General features: G+C 54.5%; 1 protein-coding gene across 2 annotated transcripts in view; it reads left to right on the top strand.

The window, feature by feature from the left end:
- LOC140084766 (interleukin-12 subunit beta-like) overlaps positions 1-22,376 on the top strand; it is a 58,683-nt gene that overhangs the window by 6,299 nt on the left and 30,008 nt on the right. For both annotated transcript variants that reach the window (XM_072126478.1, XM_072126479.1), the window contains 4 exons: positions 3,082-3,163; positions 3,582-3,809; positions 4,498-4,612; positions 4,684-4,874. In XM_072126478.1, the coding sequence (XP_071982579.1) occupies positions 3,082-3,163; positions 3,582-3,809; positions 4,498-4,612; positions 4,684-4,874 (616 nt within the window). The remainder of the gene's footprint in view (positions 1-3,081; positions 3,164-3,581; positions 3,810-4,497; positions 4,613-4,683; positions 4,875-22,376) is intronic.

Genomic DNA, 22,376 nt, shown 5'->3' with positions numbered 1-22,376 from the left:
AGGTGGACACTACTACACCGTGACATGTACACAGCCAGAACAGGACCACAGGTGGACACTGCTACACCGTGACATGTACACAGCCAGAACAGGACTACAGGTGGTCACTACTACACCATGACACATACACAGCCAGAACATGACTACAGGTGGACACTGCTACACCGTGACACGTACACAGCCAGAACAGGACTACAGGTGGACACTGCTACACCGTGACACGTACACAGCCAGAACAGGACTACAGGTGGTCACTACTACACCATGACATGTACACAGCCAGAACAGGACTACAGGTGGTCACTACTACACCGTGACATGTACACAGCCAGAACAGGACTACAGGTGGACACTACTACACCATGACACATACACAGCCAGAACAGGACTACAGGTGGACACTACTACACCATGACATGTACACAGCCAGAACAGGACTACAGGTGGTTACTACTACACCGTGACATGTACACAGCCAGAACAGGACTACAGGTGGACACTACTACACCATGACATGTACACAGCCAGAGCAGGACTACAGGTGGACATTACTACACCGTGACACGTACACAGCCAGAACAGGACTACAGGTGGTCACTACTACACCGTGACACATACACAGCCAGAACAGGACTACAGGTGGACACTACTACACCGTGACATTTACACAGCCAGAACAGGACTACAGGTGGTTACTACTACACCATGACACGTACACAGCCAGAACAGGACTACAGGTGGACACTACTACACCATGACACGTACACAGCCAGAACAGGACTACAGGTGGACACTACTACACCGTGACATGTACACAGCCAGAACAGGACTACAGGTGGACACTACTACACCGTGACATGTACACAGCCAGAGCAGGACTAGAGGTGGACACTGCTACACTGTGACTTGTACACAGCCAGAACAGGACTACAGGTGGACACTACTACACCGTGACATGTACACAGCCAGAACAGGACTACAGGTGGTCACTACTACACCGTGACATGTACACAGCCAGAACAGGACTACAGGTGGACACTACTACACCGTGACATGTACACAGCCAGAACAGGACTACAGGTGGACACTACTACACCGTGACATTTACACAGCCAGAACAGGACTACAGGTGGACACTACTACACGGTGACATGTACACAGCCAGAACAGGACAACAGGTGGACACTACTACTCCTTGAAATGTACACAGCCAGAACAGGACTACAGGTGGACACTACTACACCGTGACATGTACACAGCCAGAACAGGACTACAGGTGGACACTGCTACACCGTGACAAGTACACAGCCAGAACAGGACTACAGGTGGACACTACTACACCGTGACATGTACACAGCCAGAACAGGACTACAGGTGGACAGTACTACACCGTGACATGTACACAGCCAGAACAGGACTACAGGTGGACACTACTACACCGTGACATGTACACAGCCAGAACAGGACTACAGGTGGACACTACTACACCGTGACATGTACACAGCCAGAACACGATTACAGGTGGACACTACTACACCGTGACATGTACACAGCCAGAACAGGACTACAGGTGGTCACTACTACACCATGACACATACACAGCCAGAACAGGACTAGAGGTGGACACTGCTACACCGTGACATGTACACAGCCAGAACAGGACTACAGGTGGACACTACTACACCGTGACATGTACACAGCCAGAACAGGACTACAGGTGGACACTACTACACCGTGACATGTACACAGCCAGAGCAGGACTAGAGGTGGACACTGCTACACCGTGACATGTACACAGCCAGAACAGGACTACAGGTGGACACTACTACACCGTGACATGTACACAGCCAGAACAGGACTACAGGTGGACAGTACTACACCGTGACATGTACACAGCCAGAACAGGACTACAGGTGGACACTACTACACCGTGACATGTACACAGCCAGAACAGGACTACAGGTGGACACTACTACACCGTGACATGTACACAGCCAGAACAGGATTACAGGTGGACACTACTACACCGTGACATGTACACAGCCAGAACAGGACTACAGGTGGTCACTACTACACCATGACACATACACAGCCAGAACAGGACTAGAGGTGGACACTGCTACACCGTGACATGTACACAGCCAGAACAGGACTACAGGTGGACACTACTACACCGTGACATGTACACAGCCAGAACAGGACTACAGGTGGACACTACTACACCGTGACATGTACACAGCCAGAGCAGGACTAGAGGTGGACACTGCTACACCGTGACATGTACACAGCCAGAACAGGACTACAGGTGGACACTACTACACCGTGACATGTACACAGCGAGAGCAGGACTAGAGGTGGACACTGCTACACCGTGACATGTACACAGCCAGAACAGGACTACAGGTGGACACTACTACACCGTGACATGTACACAGCCAGAACAGGACTACAGGTGGACACTACTACACCGTGACATGTACACAGCCAGAGCAGGACTAGAGGTGGACACTACTACACCGTGACATGTACACAGCCAGAACAGGACTACAGGTGGACACTACTACACCGTGACATGTACACAGCCAGAACAGGACTACAGGTGGTCACTACTGCACCGTGACACGTACACAGCCAGAACAGGACTACAGGTGGACACTACTACACCGTGACATGTACACAGCCAGAACAGGACTACAGGTGGACACTACTACACCGTGACATGTACACAGCCAGAACAGGACTACAGGTGGACACTACTACACCGTGACATGTACACAGCCAGAACAGGACTACAGGTGGACACTACTACACCGTGACATGTACACAGCCAGAACAGGACTACAGGTGGACACTACTACACCATGACATGTACACAGCCAGAACATGGCTACAACCAGAAACAGCTACAACATGATGTGTACACAGCTAGGTGTAATATATAGGGTGCTCTATAACCAGATGTATTATTTGGGGTGTAGTATGACCAGGTCTATTATGTGGGATGTAATAGAGACATATGTTTAACGTGTGAAGTTGTAGACTACCGTATGTGTTGAGACCAACTCTTGTTGTTCCTTCCAGATGTCTCTCCTGCTTTCTCTTGGTGTTGTTGTCTTGGGATTCCACCACCTTCAGTCCCTTCCTGGATCCTGGCCCCAGCACTGTGAGTTCCTTTGTAAATTTGGGGGTCTGGTTAGAGGGGTGTCATTGACTGCTGAATCATGATGCCACATTTTCATATGTCTATGTCTGCCGCATCTTTGGTAAATATGATCAATCATGTGATGTCCATGGAGCTTCAGATCTATTTTCTATTTCCAGAACCATCTATTTCTGGCTTTGGGAGGTCCACTGATACTCCCCTTTAAAAGCAGTGCACCTCCTCTCCTACAACCCTCATCCTTGTGGAGTCCTGATCACTGGAGGAGAGGCTGGTGGTCTGGTGAACCTTCTGAGATGTTTCTGCATGGGACATTTCTTGACTTCAGTGTTTAGACCCTTATACATGGTCCTTCTCCAGAATAAGGGAGTGTCATGAAGATGCCCTCATGGCTCTGTTTACCTTCCATTTTTCTTTTCAGATCATGCTGCCAGATTTGGGGGGGAACATAGATTAATGTGTCCTCTAGAAATCGAGAATATTACGTGGATTGTCCCGCAACACACACGTAAGACCGTGATGAAAGACTCCACACCACAGAAGACGCTCCACATGCAAAACCTGAGACACCCAGACACCGGCCTCTATACCTGCACCAATGCCAAGGCCCAGAACCAGAACTACTCCCAATACCTACTAATAGATGCAGGTAGGGACCAGACATGTCGTCTTCATCTCCCATCATGCACCATTCCACACTGTATGGAGCTGGGTTGTCACATACCAGTATCAGACTGGGTATGATGGGCCTTCCAGAGGTGGTGCTCTCTATCCATTACACCCCCTTGTATGCGGTCTCATCATATGGATCTGATAATGCATGATCATCGGAGACCATAGTGTCAATTTGTTTTCCATTCACTTCCAAACTGGATTGTCTTCAGGGGTCCATTATAGTGTTAATGCCTGGGTCCACCAGCGAATTCTCTGGTACTGTTGTGGGCCAGTCCTAATCTGGACACGTGGGTGGTGTCTGACACCTATTTAGAATATAGGGGATTGGTTTATAGAACCTCAAGATTCCCTAATGTAGAAAGCTCCTGACCACAGCTCGGGCTAAGGGAAGACAGGGGTGGGGGGGCAGAGGAGGGGTCATATATTGACCTTGGCTAGCCTTAGTATCACAGTCTCATTCACACTCTGGACCAGATGCCACCATAGACTCCTGGAGTCACACATGGCCTCTCCTCTATGGCTTCTTTACATGAAGACCTTTGAGGACTCCCACCAGAGATAGACCAGAGCAGAGTAAGTCAACCATAAGGAGATTTTAGGAATCTGGGTAGCATTTGCTTCTGCCCACTCTTGAGAGGACTTCTTGTGTGGTTCTCCCTCAGGACACAGCGCCCTGAAGATCTCCTGTACGATAGATTCATACGGCAGCTCCGTTCTCCATTGCTCTGTGCGGAAACCTTTCAATAGCCCCAGCCTGCTCAGGGCAAAGTCTAACAGGTACTTACATGGTCTCAGAGTCCTGGATACAACCATCACCAGGGTTAAATAGTCAATATTGTCTCCTCTAGCTCCACAGTGGACCAAGAGTGGAAAACCCTGAAGATCCCACAGAATGGCAATCAGCTCTTTGTGTTTGAAGTTCCTCTTCCTGAGTTTTGTGCTTCTGAGGAGCAGGTAGATCCCATCAACGTCTTTGTGGAGGTCATGTCCAGCGATGAGTATATGAGTGGACACGGGTCCTACTACATGAGAGACATTGGTGAGTAACAGTATATTCAGCAGATGCAACATGTTAGAAGGCTCATCCTCATCTTCCAAAGCTTCCCCTGATAAATCCAGACCTGCCGATATTTTAAAGGGAACCTACCACCACGAATCTACCTATAAAGGTGGAAGGGGTGGTAGGTGGATGTATGGGACGTGAGGATAGCCCTTTTTAGAGCTAATCCTCACGTCCCCGCTAGCGTAGCATAAACTTTATTGCCCTAATATGTAAATTTTATTAAGCGGCTACTGGGGCGTGGAGTGGCCGGACACGAGGCTACACGGCGCGGCTACTCCACGCCCCAGAAGCCGCTTTCCCCGCCTACCCTGTGATCTTCGGCGCGCAGCTCCTGGCAGCTGCGCGCCCTCGTCCGAGAAGCCGGAGTTCTGAGCATGCGCAGTAACTCCGGCCTCGTTCCCGAGATCGCGCATCCTCGGGCTCCGAGCGCAGAACTCCGGCTTCTCGGACGAGGGCGCGCAGCTGCCAGGAGCTGCGCGCCGAAGATCACAGGGTAGGCGGGGAAAGCGGCTACTGGGGCGTGGAGTAGCCGCGCCATGTAGCCTCGTGTCCGGCTACTCCACGCCCCAGTAGTCGCTTAATAAAATTTACATATTAGGGCAATAAAGTTTATGCTACGCTAGCGGGGACGTGAGGATTAGCTCTAAAAAGGGCTATCCTCACGTCCCATACATCCACCTACCACCCCTTCCACCTTTATAGGTAGATTCGTGGTGGTAGGTGCCCTTTAAGAGAAACACTTACCCCAATATAGTGAGTTTTCAGATTCTATGATCATCTCCAAATTATGAGACTAACCTCAATATTCCAAGACTAAGCTCGATACAGAAGACCAACCCAATATTCCAAGACTAAGCTCGATACAGAAGACCAACCCCTACATAGAAGACTAACACTCATTTTATGATTGCCTGGTGCAGCAAGAATAATCGGATTCTTAGATCACCCCAATCTAAGATGAAAGATGCAGTTGAGCGCTGGGCCTAGCACCAGACCCCGGCTTTATTCTTATACAGGTCACGCATCAGAAGTGTCATCTGGAAGATCATCAATCAGTCACATACATAGGAATATGGCACAATCCAACATGACACCCCTCAATCAGAATGCAGAGACTGACCCTAATATTTAGACTCTGACCCTATAGTGTTTGAGACCAACCCTTGTATTTCATGGCCTATTATCTCTAGACCTTCCACAAACTAATCCACTGAATGCTGAAGTCATTTCCAGGATTAACCCCCGAGCCCCACCCTGAAGACATGCGTGTATAAGGGAGGCCAGGAATAGATGTAACACAGCACAATCTAAAAGGAGAAGTTGTGAATGGGTAGACCACAAAAGGATGCCACAAAATTCAGGAAGGAAGATAATTGTCTCATCTAAACCTACAATAATCTAGATGTGAAATATCAACGCATACTCTCACATCCGTGGGACAAGGCAAGAAAAGCAGGTGCAGCACAAGAGAAGTCCTAGAGATGAGGCTGAGAGGATGAGATAGTGCGGGACAAGGCAAGAAAAGCAGGTGCAGCACAAGAGAAGTCCTAGAGATGAGGCTGAGAGGATGAGATAGTGCGGGACAAGGCAAGAGAACAGGCGCAGCACAGGAGAAGTCCTAGAGATGAGGCTGAGAGGATGAGATACTGCAGGACAAGGCAAGAGAACAGGCGCAGCACAGAAGAAGTCCTAGAGATGAGGCTGAGAGGATGAGATACTGCAGGACAAGGCAAGAAAAGCAGGTGCAGCACAAGAGAAGTCCTAGAGATGAGGCTGAGAGGATGAGATAGTGCGGGACAAGGCAAGAGAACAGGCGCAGCACAGGAGAAGTCCTAGAGATGAGGCTGAGAGGAAGAGATACTGCAGGACAAGGCAAGAGAACTGGCGCAGCACAGGAGAAGTCCTAGAGATGAGGCTGAGAGGATGAGATACTGCAGGACAAGGCAAGAGAACAGGCGCAGCACAAGAGAAGTCCTAGAGATGAGGCTGAGAGGATGAGATAGTGCAGGACAAGGCAAGAGAACAGGTGCAGCACAAGAGAAGTCCTAGAGATGAGGCTGAGAGGATGAGATAGTGCAGGACTAGGCAAGAGAACAGGTGCAGCACAAGCAGGGGCGGACAGGGAATTTAAAGTGGCCCTGGAAAAGTGGCCCCATTCTATGGGCGGGGTCAAAACAAGTAGGTGTGGCCTTGTGATGTGGGTGGAGTTACTAAACTCCATACAAACTGTTAATAGATGGTCTAAATCAACATGTACAGCCCAGAGAAAGAGACTCATAGACTCATAGACTCATACTGCCTCCTTGTACAGGAATAATACTGTTAGTTAATACTGCCATATATGTACACTAAAAACATACTACAATACCTTCTCCAATAACCAAGAATGTAACTACTATAATACTACTGCCCCTAAGTAAAATATATTGGAATACTGCTCCCTATGTACAAGAATACAGCCCATAGCCCCAGTATACAGCCCCTGCCCCAGTATACAGCCTGCCAGCCCATAGCCCCAGTATACAGCCCCTGCCCCAGTATACAGCCCCTGCCCCAGTATACAGCCTGCCAGCCCATATCCCCAGTATACAGCCTGCCAGCCCACAGCCCCAGTATACAGCCTGCCAGCCCATAGCCCCAGTATACGGCCCCTGCCCCAGTATACAGCCCCTGCCCCAGTATACAGCCTGCCAGTCCATAGCCCCAGTATACAGCCCCTGCCCCAGTATACAGTCTGCCAGCCCATAGCCCCAGTATACAGCCCCTGCCCCAGTATACAGCCCCTGCCCCAGTATACAGCCTGCCAGCCCATAGCCCCAGTATACAGCCCCTGCCCCAGTATACAGCCAGACAGTCCATAACCCCAGTATACAGCCTGCCAGCCCATAGCCCCAGTATACAGCCCCTGCCCCAGTATACAGCCCCTGCCCCAGTATACAGCCTGCCAGCCCATAGCCCCAGTATACAGCCCCTGCCCCAGTATACAGCCAGACAGTCCATAACCCCAGTATACAGCCTGCCAGCCCATAGCCCCAGTATACAGCCTGCCAGCCCATAGCCCCAGTATACAGCCTGCCAGCCCATAGCCCCAGTATACAGCTCCTGCCCCAGTATACAGCCAGACAGTCCATAGCCCCAGTATACAGCCTGCCAGCCCATAGCCCCAGTATACGGCCTGCCAGCCCATAGCCCCAGTATACAGCCTGCCAGCCCATAGCCCCAGTATACAGCCTGCCAGCCCATAGCCCCAGTATACAGCCCCTGCCCCCAGTATACAGCCCCTGCCCCAGTATACAGCCCCTGCCCCAGTATACAGCCAGACAGTCCATAGCCCCAGTATACGGCCTGCCAGCCCATAGCCCCAGTATACAGCCCCTGCCCCAGTATACAGCCCCTGCCCCAGTATACAGCCTGCCAGCCCATAGCCCCAGTATACAGCCCCTGCCCCAGTATACAGCCCCTGCCCCAGTATACAGCCTGCCAGCCCATAGCCCCAGTATACAGCCCCTGCCCCAGTATACAGCCAGACAGTCCATAACCCCAGTATACAGCCTGCCAGCCCATAGCCCCAGTATACAGCCTGCCAGCCCATAGCCCCAGTATACAGCCTGCCAGCCCATAGCCCCAGTATACAGCTCCTGCCCCAGTATACAGCCAGACAGTCCATAGCCCCAGTATACAGCCTGCCAGCCCATAGCCCCAGTATACGGCCTGCCAGCCCATAGCCCCAGTATACAGCCTGCCAGCCCATAGCCCCAGTATACAGCCTGCCAGCCCATAGCCCCAGTATACAGCCCCTGCCCCCAGTATACAGCCCCTGCCCCAGTATACAGCCCCTGCCCCAGTATACAGCCAGACAGTCCATAGCCCCAGTATACGGCCTGCCAGCCCATAGCCCCAGTATACAGCCCCTGCCCCAGTATACAGCCCCTGCCCCAGTATACAGCCTGCCAGCCCATAGCCCCAGTATACAGCCCCTGCCCCAGTATACAGCCCCTGCCCCAGTATACAGCCTGCCAGCCCATATCCCCAGTATACAGCCCCTGCCCCAGTATACAGCCAGACAGTCCATAACCCCAGTATACAGCCTGCCAGCCCATAGCCCCAGTATACAGCCTGCCAGCCCATAGCCCCAGTATACAGCCTGCCAGCCCATAGCCCCAGTATACAGCTCCTGCCCCAGTATACAGCCAGACAGTCCATAGCCCCAGTATACAGCCTGCCAGCCCATAGCCCCAGTATACGGCCTGCCAGCCCATAGCCCCAGTATACAGCCTGCCAGCCCATAGCCCCAGTATACAGCCTGCCAGCCCATAGCCCCAGTATACAGCCCCTGCCCCCAGTATACAGCCCCTGCCCCAGTATACAGCCCCTGCCCCAGTATACAGCCAGACAGTCCATAGCCCCAGTATACGGCCTGCCAGCCCATAGCCCCAGTATACGGCCTGCCAGCCCATAGCCCCAGTATACAGCCTGCCAGCCCATAGCCCCAGTATACAGCCCCTGCCCCAGTATACAGCCAGACAGTCCATAGCCCCAGTATACGGCCTGCCAGCCCATAGCCCCAGTATACAGCCAGACAGTCCATAGCCCCAGTATACGGCCTGCCAGCCCATAGCCCCAGTATACAGCCAGACAGTCCATAGCCCCAGTATACGGCCTGCCAGCCCATAGCCCCAGTATACAGCCCCTGCCCCAGTATACAGCCAGACAGTCCATAGCCCCAGTATACAGCCTGCCAGCCCATAGCCCCAGTATACGGCCTGCCAGCCCATAGCCCCAGTATACGGCCTGCCAGCCCATAGCCCCAGTATACGGCCTGCCAGCCCATAGCCCCAGTATACAGCCAGACAGTCCATAGCCCCAGTATACAGCCAGACAGCCCATAGCCCCAGTATACAGCCCCTGCCCCAGTATACAGCCAGACAGTCCATAGCCCCAGTATACAGCCAGACAGTCCATAGCCCCAGTATACAGCCAGACAGTCCATAGCCCCAGTATACGGCCTGCCAGTCCATAGCCCCAGTATACGGCCTGCCAGCCCATAGCCCCAGTATACGGCCTGCCAGCCCATAGCCCCAGTATACGGCCTGCCAGCCCATAGCCCCAGTATACGGCCTGCCAGCCCATAGCCCCAGTATACGGCCAGACAGTCCATAGCCCCAGTATACAGCCCCTGCCCCAGTATACAGCCCCTGCCCCAGTATACAGCCCGCCAGCCCATAGCCCCAGTATACAGCCCCTGCCCCAGTATACAGCCCCTGCCCCAGTATACAGCCAGACAGTCCATAGCCCCAGTATACAGCCCCTGCCCCAGTATACAGCTGCCAGCCCATAGCCCCAGTATACAGCCCCTGCCCCAGTATGCAGCCTGCCAGCCCATAGCCCCAGTATACAGCCTGCCAGCCCATAGCCCCAGTGTACAGCCCCTGCCCCAGTATACAGCCCCTGCCCCCAGTATACAGCCCATGCCCCAGTATACAGCCCCTGCCCCAGTATACAGCCCCTGCCCCAGTATACAGCCCCTGCCCCAGTATACAGCCTGCCAGCCCATAGCCCCAGTATACAGCCCCAGCCCCAGTATACAGCCCCTGCCCCAGTATACAGCCTGCCAGCCCATAGCCCCAGTATACAGCCCCTGTCCCAGTATACAGCCCCTGCCCCAGTATACAGCCTGCCAGCCCATAGCCCCAGTATACAGCCCCTGCCCCAGTATACAGCCCCTGCCCCAGTATACAGCCTGCCAGCCCATAGCCCCAGTATACAGCTTGCTAGCCCCTGCCCCAGTATACAGCCCCTGCCCCCACTATACAGCCCCTGCCCCAGTATACAGCCTGCCAGCCCATAGCCCCAGTATACAGCCCCTGCCCCAGTATACAGCCTGCCAGCCCACAGCCCCAGTATACAGCCTGCCAGCCCATAGCCCCAGTATACGGCCCCTGCCCCAGTATACAGCCCCTGCCCCAGTATACAGCCTGCCAGTCCATAGCCCCAGTATACAGCCCCTGCCCCAGTATACAGTCTGCCAGCCCATAGCCCCAGTATACAGCCCCTGCCCCAGTATACAGCCCCTGCCCCAGTATACAGCCTGCCAGCCCATAGCCCCAGTATACAGCCCCTGCCCCAGTATACAGCCAGACAGTCCATAACCCCAGTATACAGCCTGCCAGCCCATAGCCCCAGTATACAGCCCCTGCCCCAGTATACAGCCCCTGCCCCAGTATACAGCCTGCCAGCCCATAGCCCCAGTATACAGCCCCTGCCCCAGTATACAGCCAGACAGTCCATAACCCCAGTATACAGCCTGCCAGCCCATAGCCCCAGTATACAGCCTGCCAGCCCATAGCCCCAGTATACAGCCTGCCAGCCCATAGCCCCAGTATACAGCTCCTGCCCCAGTATACAGCCAGACAGTCCATAGCCCCAGTATACAGCCTGCCAGCCCATAGCCCCAGTATACGGCCTGCCAGCCCATAGCCCCAGTATACAGCCTGCCAGCCCATAGCCCCAGTATACAGCCTGCCAGCCCATAGCCCCAGTATACAGCCCCTGCCCCCAGTATACAGCCCCTGCCCCAGTATACAGCCCCTGCCCCAGTATACAGCCAGACAGTCCATAGCCCCAGTATACGGCCTGCCAGCCCATAGCCCCAGTATACAGCCCCTGCCCCAGTATACAGCCCCTGCCCCAGTATACAGCCAGACAGTCCATAGCCCCAGTATACAGCCTGCCAGCCCATAGCCCCAGTATACAGCCCCTGCCCCAGTATACAGCCCCTGCCCCAGTATACAGCCTGCCAGCCCATAGCCCCAGTATACAGCCCCTGCCCCAGTATACAGCCAGACAGTCCATAACCCCAGTATACAGCCTGCCAGCCCATAGCCCCAGTATACAGCCTGCCAGCCCATAGCCCCAGTATACAGCCTGCCAGCCCATAGCCCCAGTATACAGCTCCTGCCCCAGTATACAGCCAGACAGTCCATAGCCCCAGTATACAGCCTGCCAGCCCATAGCCCCAGTATACGGCCTGCCAGCCCATAGCCCCAGTATACAGCCTGCCAGCCCATAGCCCCAGTATACAGCCTGCCAGCCCATAGCCCCAGTATACAGCCCCTGCCCCCAGTATACAGCCCCTGCCCCAGTATACAGCCCCTGCCCCAGTATACAGCCAGACAGTCCATAGCCCCAGTATACGGCCTGCCAGCCCATAGCCCCAGTATACAGCCCCTGCCCCAGTATACAGCCCCTGCCCCAGTATACAGCCTGCCAGCCCATAGCCCCAGTATACAGCCCCTGCCCCAGTATACAGCCCCTGCCCCAGTATACAGCCTGCCAGCCCATATCCCCAGTATACAGCCCCTGCCCCAGTATACAGCCAGACAGTCCATAACCCCAGTATACAGCCTGCCAGCCCATAGCCCCAGTATACAGCCTGCCAGCCCATAGCCCCAGTATACAGCCTGCCAGCCCATAGCCCCAGTATACAGCTCCTGCCCCAGTATACAGCCAGACAGTCCATAGCCCCAGTATACAGCCTGCCAGCCCATAGCCCCAGTATACGGCCTGCCAGCCCATAGCCCCAGTATACAGCCTGCCAGCCCATAGCCCCAGTATACAGCCTGCCAGCCCATAGCCCCAGTATACAGCCCCTGCCCCCAGTATACAGCCCCTGCCCCAGTATACAGCCCCTGCCCCAGTATACAGCCAGACAGTCCATAGCCCCAGTATACGGCCTGCCAGCCCATAGCCCCAGTATACGGCCTGCCAGCCCATAGCCCCAGTATACAGCCTGCCAGCCCATAGCCCCAGTATACAGCCCCTGCCCCAGTATACAGCCAGACAGTCCATAGCCCCAGTATACGGCCTGCCAGCCCATAGCCCCAGTATACAGCCAGACAGTCCATAGCCCCAGTATACGGCCTGCCAGCCCATAGCCCCAGTATACAGCCAGACAGTCCATAGCCCCAGTATACGGCCTGCCAGCCCATAGCCCCAGTATACAGCCCCTGCCCCAGTATACAGCCAGACAGTCCATAGCCCCAGTATACAGCCTGCCAGCCCATAGCCCCAGTATACGGCCTGCCAGCCCATAGCCCCAGTATACGGCCTGCCAGCCCATAGCCCCAGTATACGGCCTGCCAGCCCATAGCCCCAGTATACAGCCAGACAGTCCATAGCCCCAGTATACAGCCAGACAGCCCATAGCCCCAGTATACAGCCCCTGCCCCAGTATACAGCCAGACAGTCCATAGCCCCAGTATACAGCCAGACAGTCCATAGCCCCAGTATACAGCCAGACAGTCCATAGCCCCAGTATACGGCCTGCCAGTCCATAGCCCCAGTATACGGCCTGCCAGCCCATAGCCCCAGTATACGGCCTGCCAGCCCATAGCCCCAGTATACGGCCTGCCAGCCCATAGCCCCAGTATACGGCCTGCCAGCCCATAGCCCCAGTATACGGCCAGACAGTCCATAGCCCCAGTATACAGCCCCTGCCCCAGTATACAGCCCCTGCCCCAGTATACAGCCCGCCAGCCCATAGCCCCAGTATACAGCCCCTGCCCCAGTATACAGCCCCTGCCCCAGTATACAGCCAGACAGTCCATAGCCCCAGTATACAGCCCCTGCCCCAGTATACAGCTGCCAGCCCATAGCCCCAGTATACAGCCCCTGCCCCAGTATACAGCCTGCCAGCCCATAGCCCCAGTATACAGCCTGCCAGCCCATAGCCCCAGTGTACAGCCCCTGCCCCAGTATACAGCCCCTGCCCCCAGTATACAGCCCATGCCCCAGTATACAGCCCCTGCCCCAGTATACAGCCCCTGCCCCAGTATACAGCCCCTGCCCCAGTATACAGCCTGCCAGCCCATAGCCCCAGTATACAGCCCCAGCCCCAGTATACAGCCCCTGCCCCAGTATACAGCCTGCCAGCCCATAGCCCCAGTATACAGCCCCTGTCCCAGTATACAGCCCCTGCCCCAGTATACAGCCTGCCAGCCCATAGCCCCAGTATACAGCCCCTGCCCCAGTATACAGCCCCTGCCCCAGTATACAGCCTGCCAGCCCATAGCCCCAGTATACAGCTTGCTAGCCCCTGCCCCAGTATACAGCCCCTGCCCCAGTATACAGCCTGCCAGCCCATAGCCCCATTATACAGCTCACCAGCCCCTGCCGCCAGTATACAGCCCCTGCCCCCAGTATACAGCCCCTGCCCCCAGTATACAGCCCATGCCCCCAGTATACAGCCCATGCCCCCAGTATACACCCCCTGCCCCAGTATATAGCCTGCCAGCCCCTGCCCCCAGTATACAGCCCCTGCCCCCAGTATACAGCCCATGCCCCCAGTATACAGCCCCTGTCCCCAGTATACAGCCCCTGCCCCCAGTATACAGCCCCTGCCCCAGTATACAGCCCCTGCCCCAGTATACAGCCTGCCAGCCCATAGCCCCAGTATACAGCTTGCCAGCCCCTGCCCCCAGTATACAGCCTGCCAGCCCATAGCCCAGTATACAGCTTGCCAGCCCCTGCCCCCAGTATACAGCCCCTGCCCCAGTATACAGCCCATGCCCCCAGTATACAGCCCCTGACCCCAGTATACAGCCCATGCCCCCAGTATACAGCCCCCGCCCCCAGTATACAGCCCCTGCCCCAGTATACAGCCCATGCCCCCAGTATACAGCCCCTGCCCCCAGTATACAGCCCATGCCCCCAGTATACAGCCCATGCCCCCAGTATACAGCCACATCCCCCAGTATACAGCCCCTGCCCCCAGTATACAGCCCCCGCCCCCAGTATACAGCCCTTGCTTCCAGTATACAGCCACATCCCCCAGTATACAGCCCCTGCCCCCAGTATACAGCCCCTGCCCCCAGTATACAGCCCCTGCCCCCAGTATACAGCCCATAGCCCCAGTATACAGCCCTTGCTTCCAGTATACAGCCACATCCCCCAGTATACAGCCCCTGCCCCCAGTATACAGCCCCTGCCCCCAGTATACAGCCCCTGCCCCCAGTATACAGCCCATAGCCCCAGTATACAGCTTGCCAGCCCCTGCCCCCAGTATACAGCCTGCCAGCCCATAGCCCCAGTATACAGCTTGCCAGCCCATAGCCCCAGTATACAGCCCCCGCCCCCAGTATACGGCCCCCGCCCCCAGTATACAGCCCATAGCCCCCAGTATACAGCCCTTGCCCCCAGTATACAGCCACATCCCCCAGTATACAGCCCCTGCCCCCAGTATACAGCCCCTGCCCCCAGTATACAGCCCCTGCCCCCAGTATACAGCCACATCCCCCAGTATACAGCCACATCCCCCAGTATACAGCCCCTGCCCCCAGTATACAGCCTCTGCCCCCAGTATACAGCCACATCCCCCAGTATACAGCCCCTGCCCCCAGTATACAGCCTCTGCCCCCAGTATACAGCCCCTGCCCCCAGTATACAGCCAAATCCCCCAGTATACAGCCAAATCCCCCAGTATACAGCGCCAGCACAGTACATAAAAATAAAAACACATGGAACTCACCTCTCCGATGCCCCGACGCTGCTCCCCTGCTTGATTCAGTCCGGCCGCGGTGACAGCTCCGTACGCGCCGGCGTCGCACAGACCATGACGTCAGCCGCTTGCCGAACTCATGGTCTGTGCGACGCCGACCCGTACGGAGCTATCACCGCGGCCGGACTGAATCAAGCAGGGAAGCAGCGTTGGGGCATCGGAAAGGTGAGTTCCATGTGTTTTTACTTTTCCACCGGCCCCACCTGTCCCAGACTGGCCCCGGACCGGCCCCAAACCAATCGGCCCACCGGGATTTCTCCCGGTGGGTCTTATGGCCAGTCCGCCTCTGAGCACAAGAGAAGTCCTAGAGATGATGCTGAGAGGATGACATAGTGCGGGACAAGGCAAGAGAACAGGCGCAGCACAGGAGAAGTCCTAGAGAAGTCCTAGAGATGAGGCTGAGAGGAAGAGATAGTGCAGGACAAGGAAAGAGAACAGGCGCAGCACAGGAGAAGTCCTAGAGATGAGGCTCAGAGGATGAGATAGTGCAGGACTAGGCAAGAGAACAGGCGCAGCACAAGAGAAGTCCTAGAGATGATACTGAGAGGATGAGATAGTGCAGGACAAGGCAAGAGAACAGACGCAGCACAGGAGAAGTCCTAGAGATGAGGCTGAGAGGAAGAGATAGTGCAGGACAAGGAAAGAGAACAGACGCAGCACAGGAGAAGTCCTAGAGATGAGACTGAGAGGATGAGATACTGCAGGACAAGGCAAGAGAACAGGCGCAGCACAGGAGAAGTCCCAGAGATGATACTGAGAGGATAAGATAGTGCAGGACTAGGCAAGAGAACAGGCGCAGCACAGGAGAAGTCCTAGAGATGATACTGAGAGGATGAGGTCATGCAGGACAAGGCAAGAGAAGAGGCGCAGCACAGGAGAAGTCCTAGAGATGAGGCTGAGAGAATGAGATAGTGCAGGACTAGGCAAGAGAACAGGCGCAGCACAGAAGAAGTCCTAGAGATGAGGCTGAGAGGATGAGATACTGCAGGACAAGGCAAGAGAACAGGCGCAGCACAGAAGAAGTCCTAGAGATGAGGCTGAGAGGTTGAGATAGTGCAGGACAAGGCAAGAGAACTGGCGCAGCACAGGAGAAGTCCTAGAGATGAGGCTGAGAGGATGAGATATTGCAGGACAAGGCAAGAGAACTGGCGCAGCACAGGAGAAGTCCTAGAGATGAGGCTGAGAGGATGAGATATTGCAGGACAAGGCAAGAGAACAGGCGCAGCACAGAAGAAGTCCTAGAGATGAGGCTGAGAGGATGAGATAGTGCAGGACTAGGCAAGAGAACTGGCGCAGCACAGGAGAAGTCCTAGAGATGAGGCTGAGAGGATGAGATACTGCAGGACAAGGCAAGAGAACAGGCGCAGCACAGAAGAAGTCCTAGAGATGAGGCTGAGAGGTTGAGATAGTGCAGGACAAGGCAAGAGAACTGGCGCAGCACAGGAGAAGTCCTAGAGATGAGGCTGAGAGGATGAGATATTGCAGGACAAGGCAAGAGAACTGGCGCAGCACAGGAGAAGTCCTAGAGATGAGGCTGAGAGGATGAGATACTGCAGGACAAGGCAAGAGAACAGGCGCAGCACAGAAGAAGTCCTAGAGATGAGGCTGAGAGCATGAGATAGTGCAGGACAAGGCAAGAGAGCAGGCGCAGCACAGGAAAAGTCCTAGAGATGAGGCTGAGAGGATGCGATAGTGCAGGACTAGGCAAGAGAGCAGGGGCAGCACAGGAGAAGTCCTAGAGATGAGGCTGAGAGGATGTGATACTGCAGGACAAGGCAAGAGAACTGGCGCAGCACAGGAGAAGTCCTAGAGATGAGGCTGAGAGGATGAGATAGTGCAGGACAAGGCAAGAAAGCAGGCGCAGCACAGGAGAAGTCCTAGAGATGAGGCTGAGAGGATGAGATACTGCAGGACAAGGCAAGAGAACAGGCGCAGCACAGGAGAAGTTCTATAGATAAGGCTGAGAGGATGAGATAGTGCAGGACTAGGCAAGAGAACTGGCACAGCACAGGAGAAGTCCTAGAGATGAGGCTGAGAGGATGAGATACTGCAGGACAAGGCAAGAGAACAGGCGCAGCACAGAAGAAGTCCTAGAGATGAGGCTGAGAGGATGAGATACTGCAGGACAAGGCAAGAGAACAGGCGCAGCACAGGAGAAGTCCTAGAGATGAGGCTGAGAGGATGAGATACTGCAGGACAAGGCAAAAGAACAGGCGCAGCACAGGAGAAGTCCTAGAGATGAGGCTGAGAGGATGAGATACTGCAGGACAAGGCAAGAGAACAGGCGCAGCACAGAAGAAGTCCTAGAGATGAGGCTGAGAGGATGAGATAGTGCAGGACAAGGCAAGAGAACTGGCGCAGCACAGGAGAAGTCCTAGAGATGAGGCTGAGAGGATGAGATAGTGCAGGACAAGGCAAGAGAGCAGGCGCAGCACAGGAGAAGTCCTAGAGATGAGGCTGAGAGGATGAGATAGTGCAGGACAAGGCAAGAGAACTGGCGCAGCACAGGAGAAGTCCTAGAGATGAGGCTGAGAGGATGAGATAGTGCAGGACTAGGCAAGAGAGCAGGCGCAGCACAGGAGAAGTCCTAGAGATGAGGCTGAGAGGATGAGATACTGCAGGACAAGGCAAGAGAACTGGCGCAGCACAGGAGAAGTCCTAGAGATGAGGCTGAGAGGATGAGATAGTGCAGGACAAGGCAAGAAAGCAGGCGCAGCACAGGAGAAGTCCTAGAGATGAGGCTGAGAGGATGAGATACTGCAGGACAAGGCAAGAGAACAGGCGCAGCACAGGAGAAGTTCTATATAAAGGCTGAGAGGATGAGATAGTGCAGGACTAGACAAGAGAACTGGCGCAGCACAGGAGAAGTCCTAGAGATGAGGCTGAGAGGATGAGATACTGCAGGACAAGGCAAGAGAACAGGCGCAGCACAGAAGAAGTCCTAGAGATGAGGCTGAGAGGATGAGATAGTGCAGGACAAGGAAAGAGAACAGACGCAGCACAGGAGAAGTCCTAGAGATGAGACTGAGAGGATGAGATACTGCAGGACAAGGCAAGAGAACAGGCGCAGCACAGGAGAAGTCCCAGAGATGATACTGAGAGGATAAGATAGTGCAGGACTAGGCAAGAGAACAGGCGCAGCACAGGAGAATTCCTAGAGATGATACTGAGAGGATGAGGTCATGCAGGACAAGGCAAGAGCAGGCGCAGCACAGGAGAAGTCCTAGAGATGAGGCTGAGAGGATAAGATAGTGCAGGCTGAGAGGATGAGATAGTGCAGGACAAGGCAAGAGAACAGGCGCAGCACAGAAGAAGTCCTAGAGATGAGGCTGAGAGGATGAGATAGTGCAGGACTAGGCAAGAGAACTGGCGCAGCACAGGAGAAGTCCTAGAGATGAGACTGAGAGGATGAGATACTGCAGGACAAGGCAAGAGAACAGGCGCAGCACAGAAGAAGTCCTAGAGATAGTGCAGGACAAGGCAAGAGAACTGGCGCAGCACAGGAGAAGTCCTAGAGATGAGGCTGAGAGGATGAGATACTGCAGGACAAGGCAAGAGAACTGGCGCAGCACAGGAGAAGTCCTAGAGATGAGGCTGAGAGGATGAGATACTGCAGGACAAGGCAAGAGAACAGGCGCAGCACAGAAGAAGTCCTAGAGATGAGGCTGAGAGCATGAGATAGTGCAGGACAAGGCAAGAGAGCAGGCGCAGCACAGGAAAAGTCCTAGAGATGAGGCTGAGAGGATGCGATAGTGCAGGACTAGGCAAGAGAGCAGGGGCAGCACAGGAGAAGTCCTAGAGATGAGGCTGAGAGGATGTGATACTGCAGGACAAGGCAAGAGAACTGGCGCAGCACAGGAGAAGTCCTAGAGATGAGGCTGAGAGGATGAGATACTGCAGGACAAGGCAAGAAAGCAGGCGCAGCACAGGAGAAGTCCTAGAGATGAGGCTGAGAGGATGAGATACTGCAGGACAAGGCAAGAGAACAGGCGCAGCACAGGAGAAGTTCTATAGATAAGGCTGAGAGGATGAGATAGTGCAGGACTAGGCAAGAGAACTGGCACAGCACAGGAGAAGTCCTAGAGATGAGGCTGAGAGGATGAGATACTGCAGGACAAGTCAAGAGAACAGGCGCAGCACAGAAGAAGTCCTAGAGATGAGGCTGAGAGGATGAGATACTGCAGGACAAGGCAAGAGAACAGGCGCAGCACAGGAGAAGTCCTAGAGATGAGGCTGAGAGGATGAGATACTGCAGGACAAGGCAAGAGAACAGGCGCAGCACAGGAGAAGTCCTAGAGATGAGGCTGAGAGGATGAGATAGTGCAGGACAAGGCAAGAGAGCAGGCGCAGCACAGGAGAAGTCCTAGAGATGAGGCTGAGAGGATGAGATAGTGCAGGACAAGGCAAGAGAGCAGGCGCAGCACAGGAGAAGTTCTATAGATAAGGCTGAGAGGATGAGATAGTGCAGGACTAGGCAAGAGAGCAGGCGCAGCACAGGAAAAGTCCTAGAGATGAGGCTGAGAGGATGCGATAGTGCAGGACTAGGCAAGAGAGCAGGGGCAGCACAGGAGAAGTCCTAGAGATGAGGCTGAGAGGATGTGATACTGCAGGACAAGGCAAGAGAACTGGCGCAGCACAGGAGAAGTCCTAGAGATGAGGCTGAGAGGATGAGATACTGCAGGACAAGGCAAGAAAGCAGGCGCAGCACAGAAGAAGTCCTAGAGATGAGGCTGAGAGCATGAGATAGTGCAGGACAAGGCAAGAGAGCAGGCGCAGCACAGGAAAAGTCCTAGAGATGAGGCTGAGAGGATGCGATAGTGCAGGACTAGGCAAGAGAGCAGGGGCAGCACAGGAGAAGTCCTAGAGATGAGGCTGAGAGGATGTGATACTGCAGGACAAGGCAAGAGAACTGGCGCAGCACAGGAGAAGTCCTAGAGATGAGGCTGAGAGGATGAGATACTGCAGGACAAGGCAAGAAAGCAGGCGCAGCACAGGAGAAGTCCTAGAGATGAGGCTGAGAGGATGAGATACTGCAGGACAAGGCAAGAGAACAGGCGCAGCACAGGAGAAGTTCTATAGATAAGGCTGAGAGGATGAGATAGTGCAGGACTAGGCAAGAGAACTGGCACAGCACAGGAGAAGTCCTAGAGATGAGGCTGAGAGGATGAGATACTGCAGGACAAGTCAAGAGAACAGGCGCAGCACAGAAGAAGTCCTAGAGATGAGGCTGAGAGGATGAGATAGTGCAGGACAAGGAAAGATAACAGACGCAGCACAGGAGAAGTCCTAGAGATGAGGCTGAGAGGATGAGATACTGCAGGACAAGGCAAGAGAACAGGCGCAGCACAGGAGAAGTCCTAGAGATGAGGCTGAGAGGATGAGATACTGCAGGACAAGGCAAGAGAACAGGCGCAGCAGAGGAGAAGTCCTAGAGATGAGGCTGAGAGGATGAGATAGTGCAGGACAAGGCAAGAGAGCAGGCGCAGCACAGGAGAAGTCCTAGAGATGAGGCTGAGAGGATGAGATAGTGCAGGACAAGGCAAGAGAACTGGCGCAGCACAGGAGAAGTCCTAGAGATGAGGCTGAGAGGATGAGATAGTGCAGGACTAGGCAAGAGAGCAGGCGCAGCACAGGAGAAGTCCTAGAGATGAGGCTGAGAGGATGAGATACTGCAGGACAAGGCAAGAGAACTGGCGCAGCACAGGAGAAGTCCTAGAGATGAGGCTGAGAGGATGAGATAGTGCAGGACAAGGCAAGAAAGCAGGCGCAGCACAGGAGAAGTCCTAGAGATGAGGCTGAGAGGATGAGATACTGCAGGACAAGGCAAGAGAACAGGCGCAGCACAGGAGAAGTTCTATATAAAGGCTGAGAGGATGAGATAGTGCAGGACTAGACAAGAGAACTGGCGCAGCACAGGAGAAGTCCTAGAGATGAGGCTGAGAGGATGAGATACTGCAGGACAAGGCAAGAGAACAGGCGCAGCACAGAAGAAGTCCTAGAGATGAGGCTGAGAGGATGAGATAGTGCAGGACAAGGAAAGAGAACAGACGCAGCACAGGAGAAGTCCTAGAGATGAGACTGAGAGGATGAGATACTGCAGGACAAGGCAAGAGAACAGGCGCAGCACAGGAGAAGTCCCAGAGATGATACTGAGAGGATAAGATAGTGCAGGACTAGGCAAGAGAACAGGCGCAGCACAGGAGAATTCCTAGAGATGATACTGAGAGGATGAGGTCATGCAGGACAAGGCAAGAGGAGGCGCAGCACAGGAGAAGTCCTAGAGATGAGGCTGAGAGGATAAGATAGTGCAGGCTGAGAGGATGAGATAGTGCAGGACAAGGCAAGAGAACAGGCGCAGCACAGAAGAAGTCCTAGAGATGAGGCTGAGAGGATGAGATAGTGCAGGACAAGGCAAGAGAACAGGCGCAGCACAGAAGAAGTCCTAGAGATGAGGCTGAGAGGTTGAGATAGTGCAGGACAAGGCAAGAGAACTGGCGCAGCACAGGAGAAGTCCTAGAGATGGGGCTGAGAGGATGAGATATTGCAGGACAAGGCAAGAAAACTGGCGCAGCACAGGAGAAGTCCTAGAGATGAGGCTGAGAGGATGAGATACTGCAGGACAAGGCAAGAGAACAGGCGCAGCACAGAAGAAGTCCTAGAGATGAGGCTGAGAGCATGAGATAGTGCAGGACAAGGCAAGAGAGCAGGCGCAGCACAGGAAAAGTCCTAGAGATGAGGCTGAGAGGATGCATAGTGCAGGACTAGGCAAGAGAGCAGGGGCAGCACAGGAGAAGTCCTAGAGATGAGGCTGAGAGGATGTGATACTGCAGGACAAGGCAAGAGAACTGGCGCAGCACAGGAGAAGTCCTAGAGATGAGGCTGAGAGGATGAGATAGTGCAGGACAAGGAGAGAAAGCAGGCGC

This window comes from Engystomops pustulosus, chromosome 1, assembly GCF_040894005.1.
Source record: "Engystomops pustulosus chromosome 1, aEngPut4.maternal, whole genome shotgun sequence".
NCBI classification, from domain to species: Eukaryota; Metazoa; Chordata; class Amphibia; order Anura; family Leptodactylidae; genus Engystomops; species Engystomops pustulosus.
This window is presented reverse-complemented; position numbering and strand designations above follow the sequence as displayed.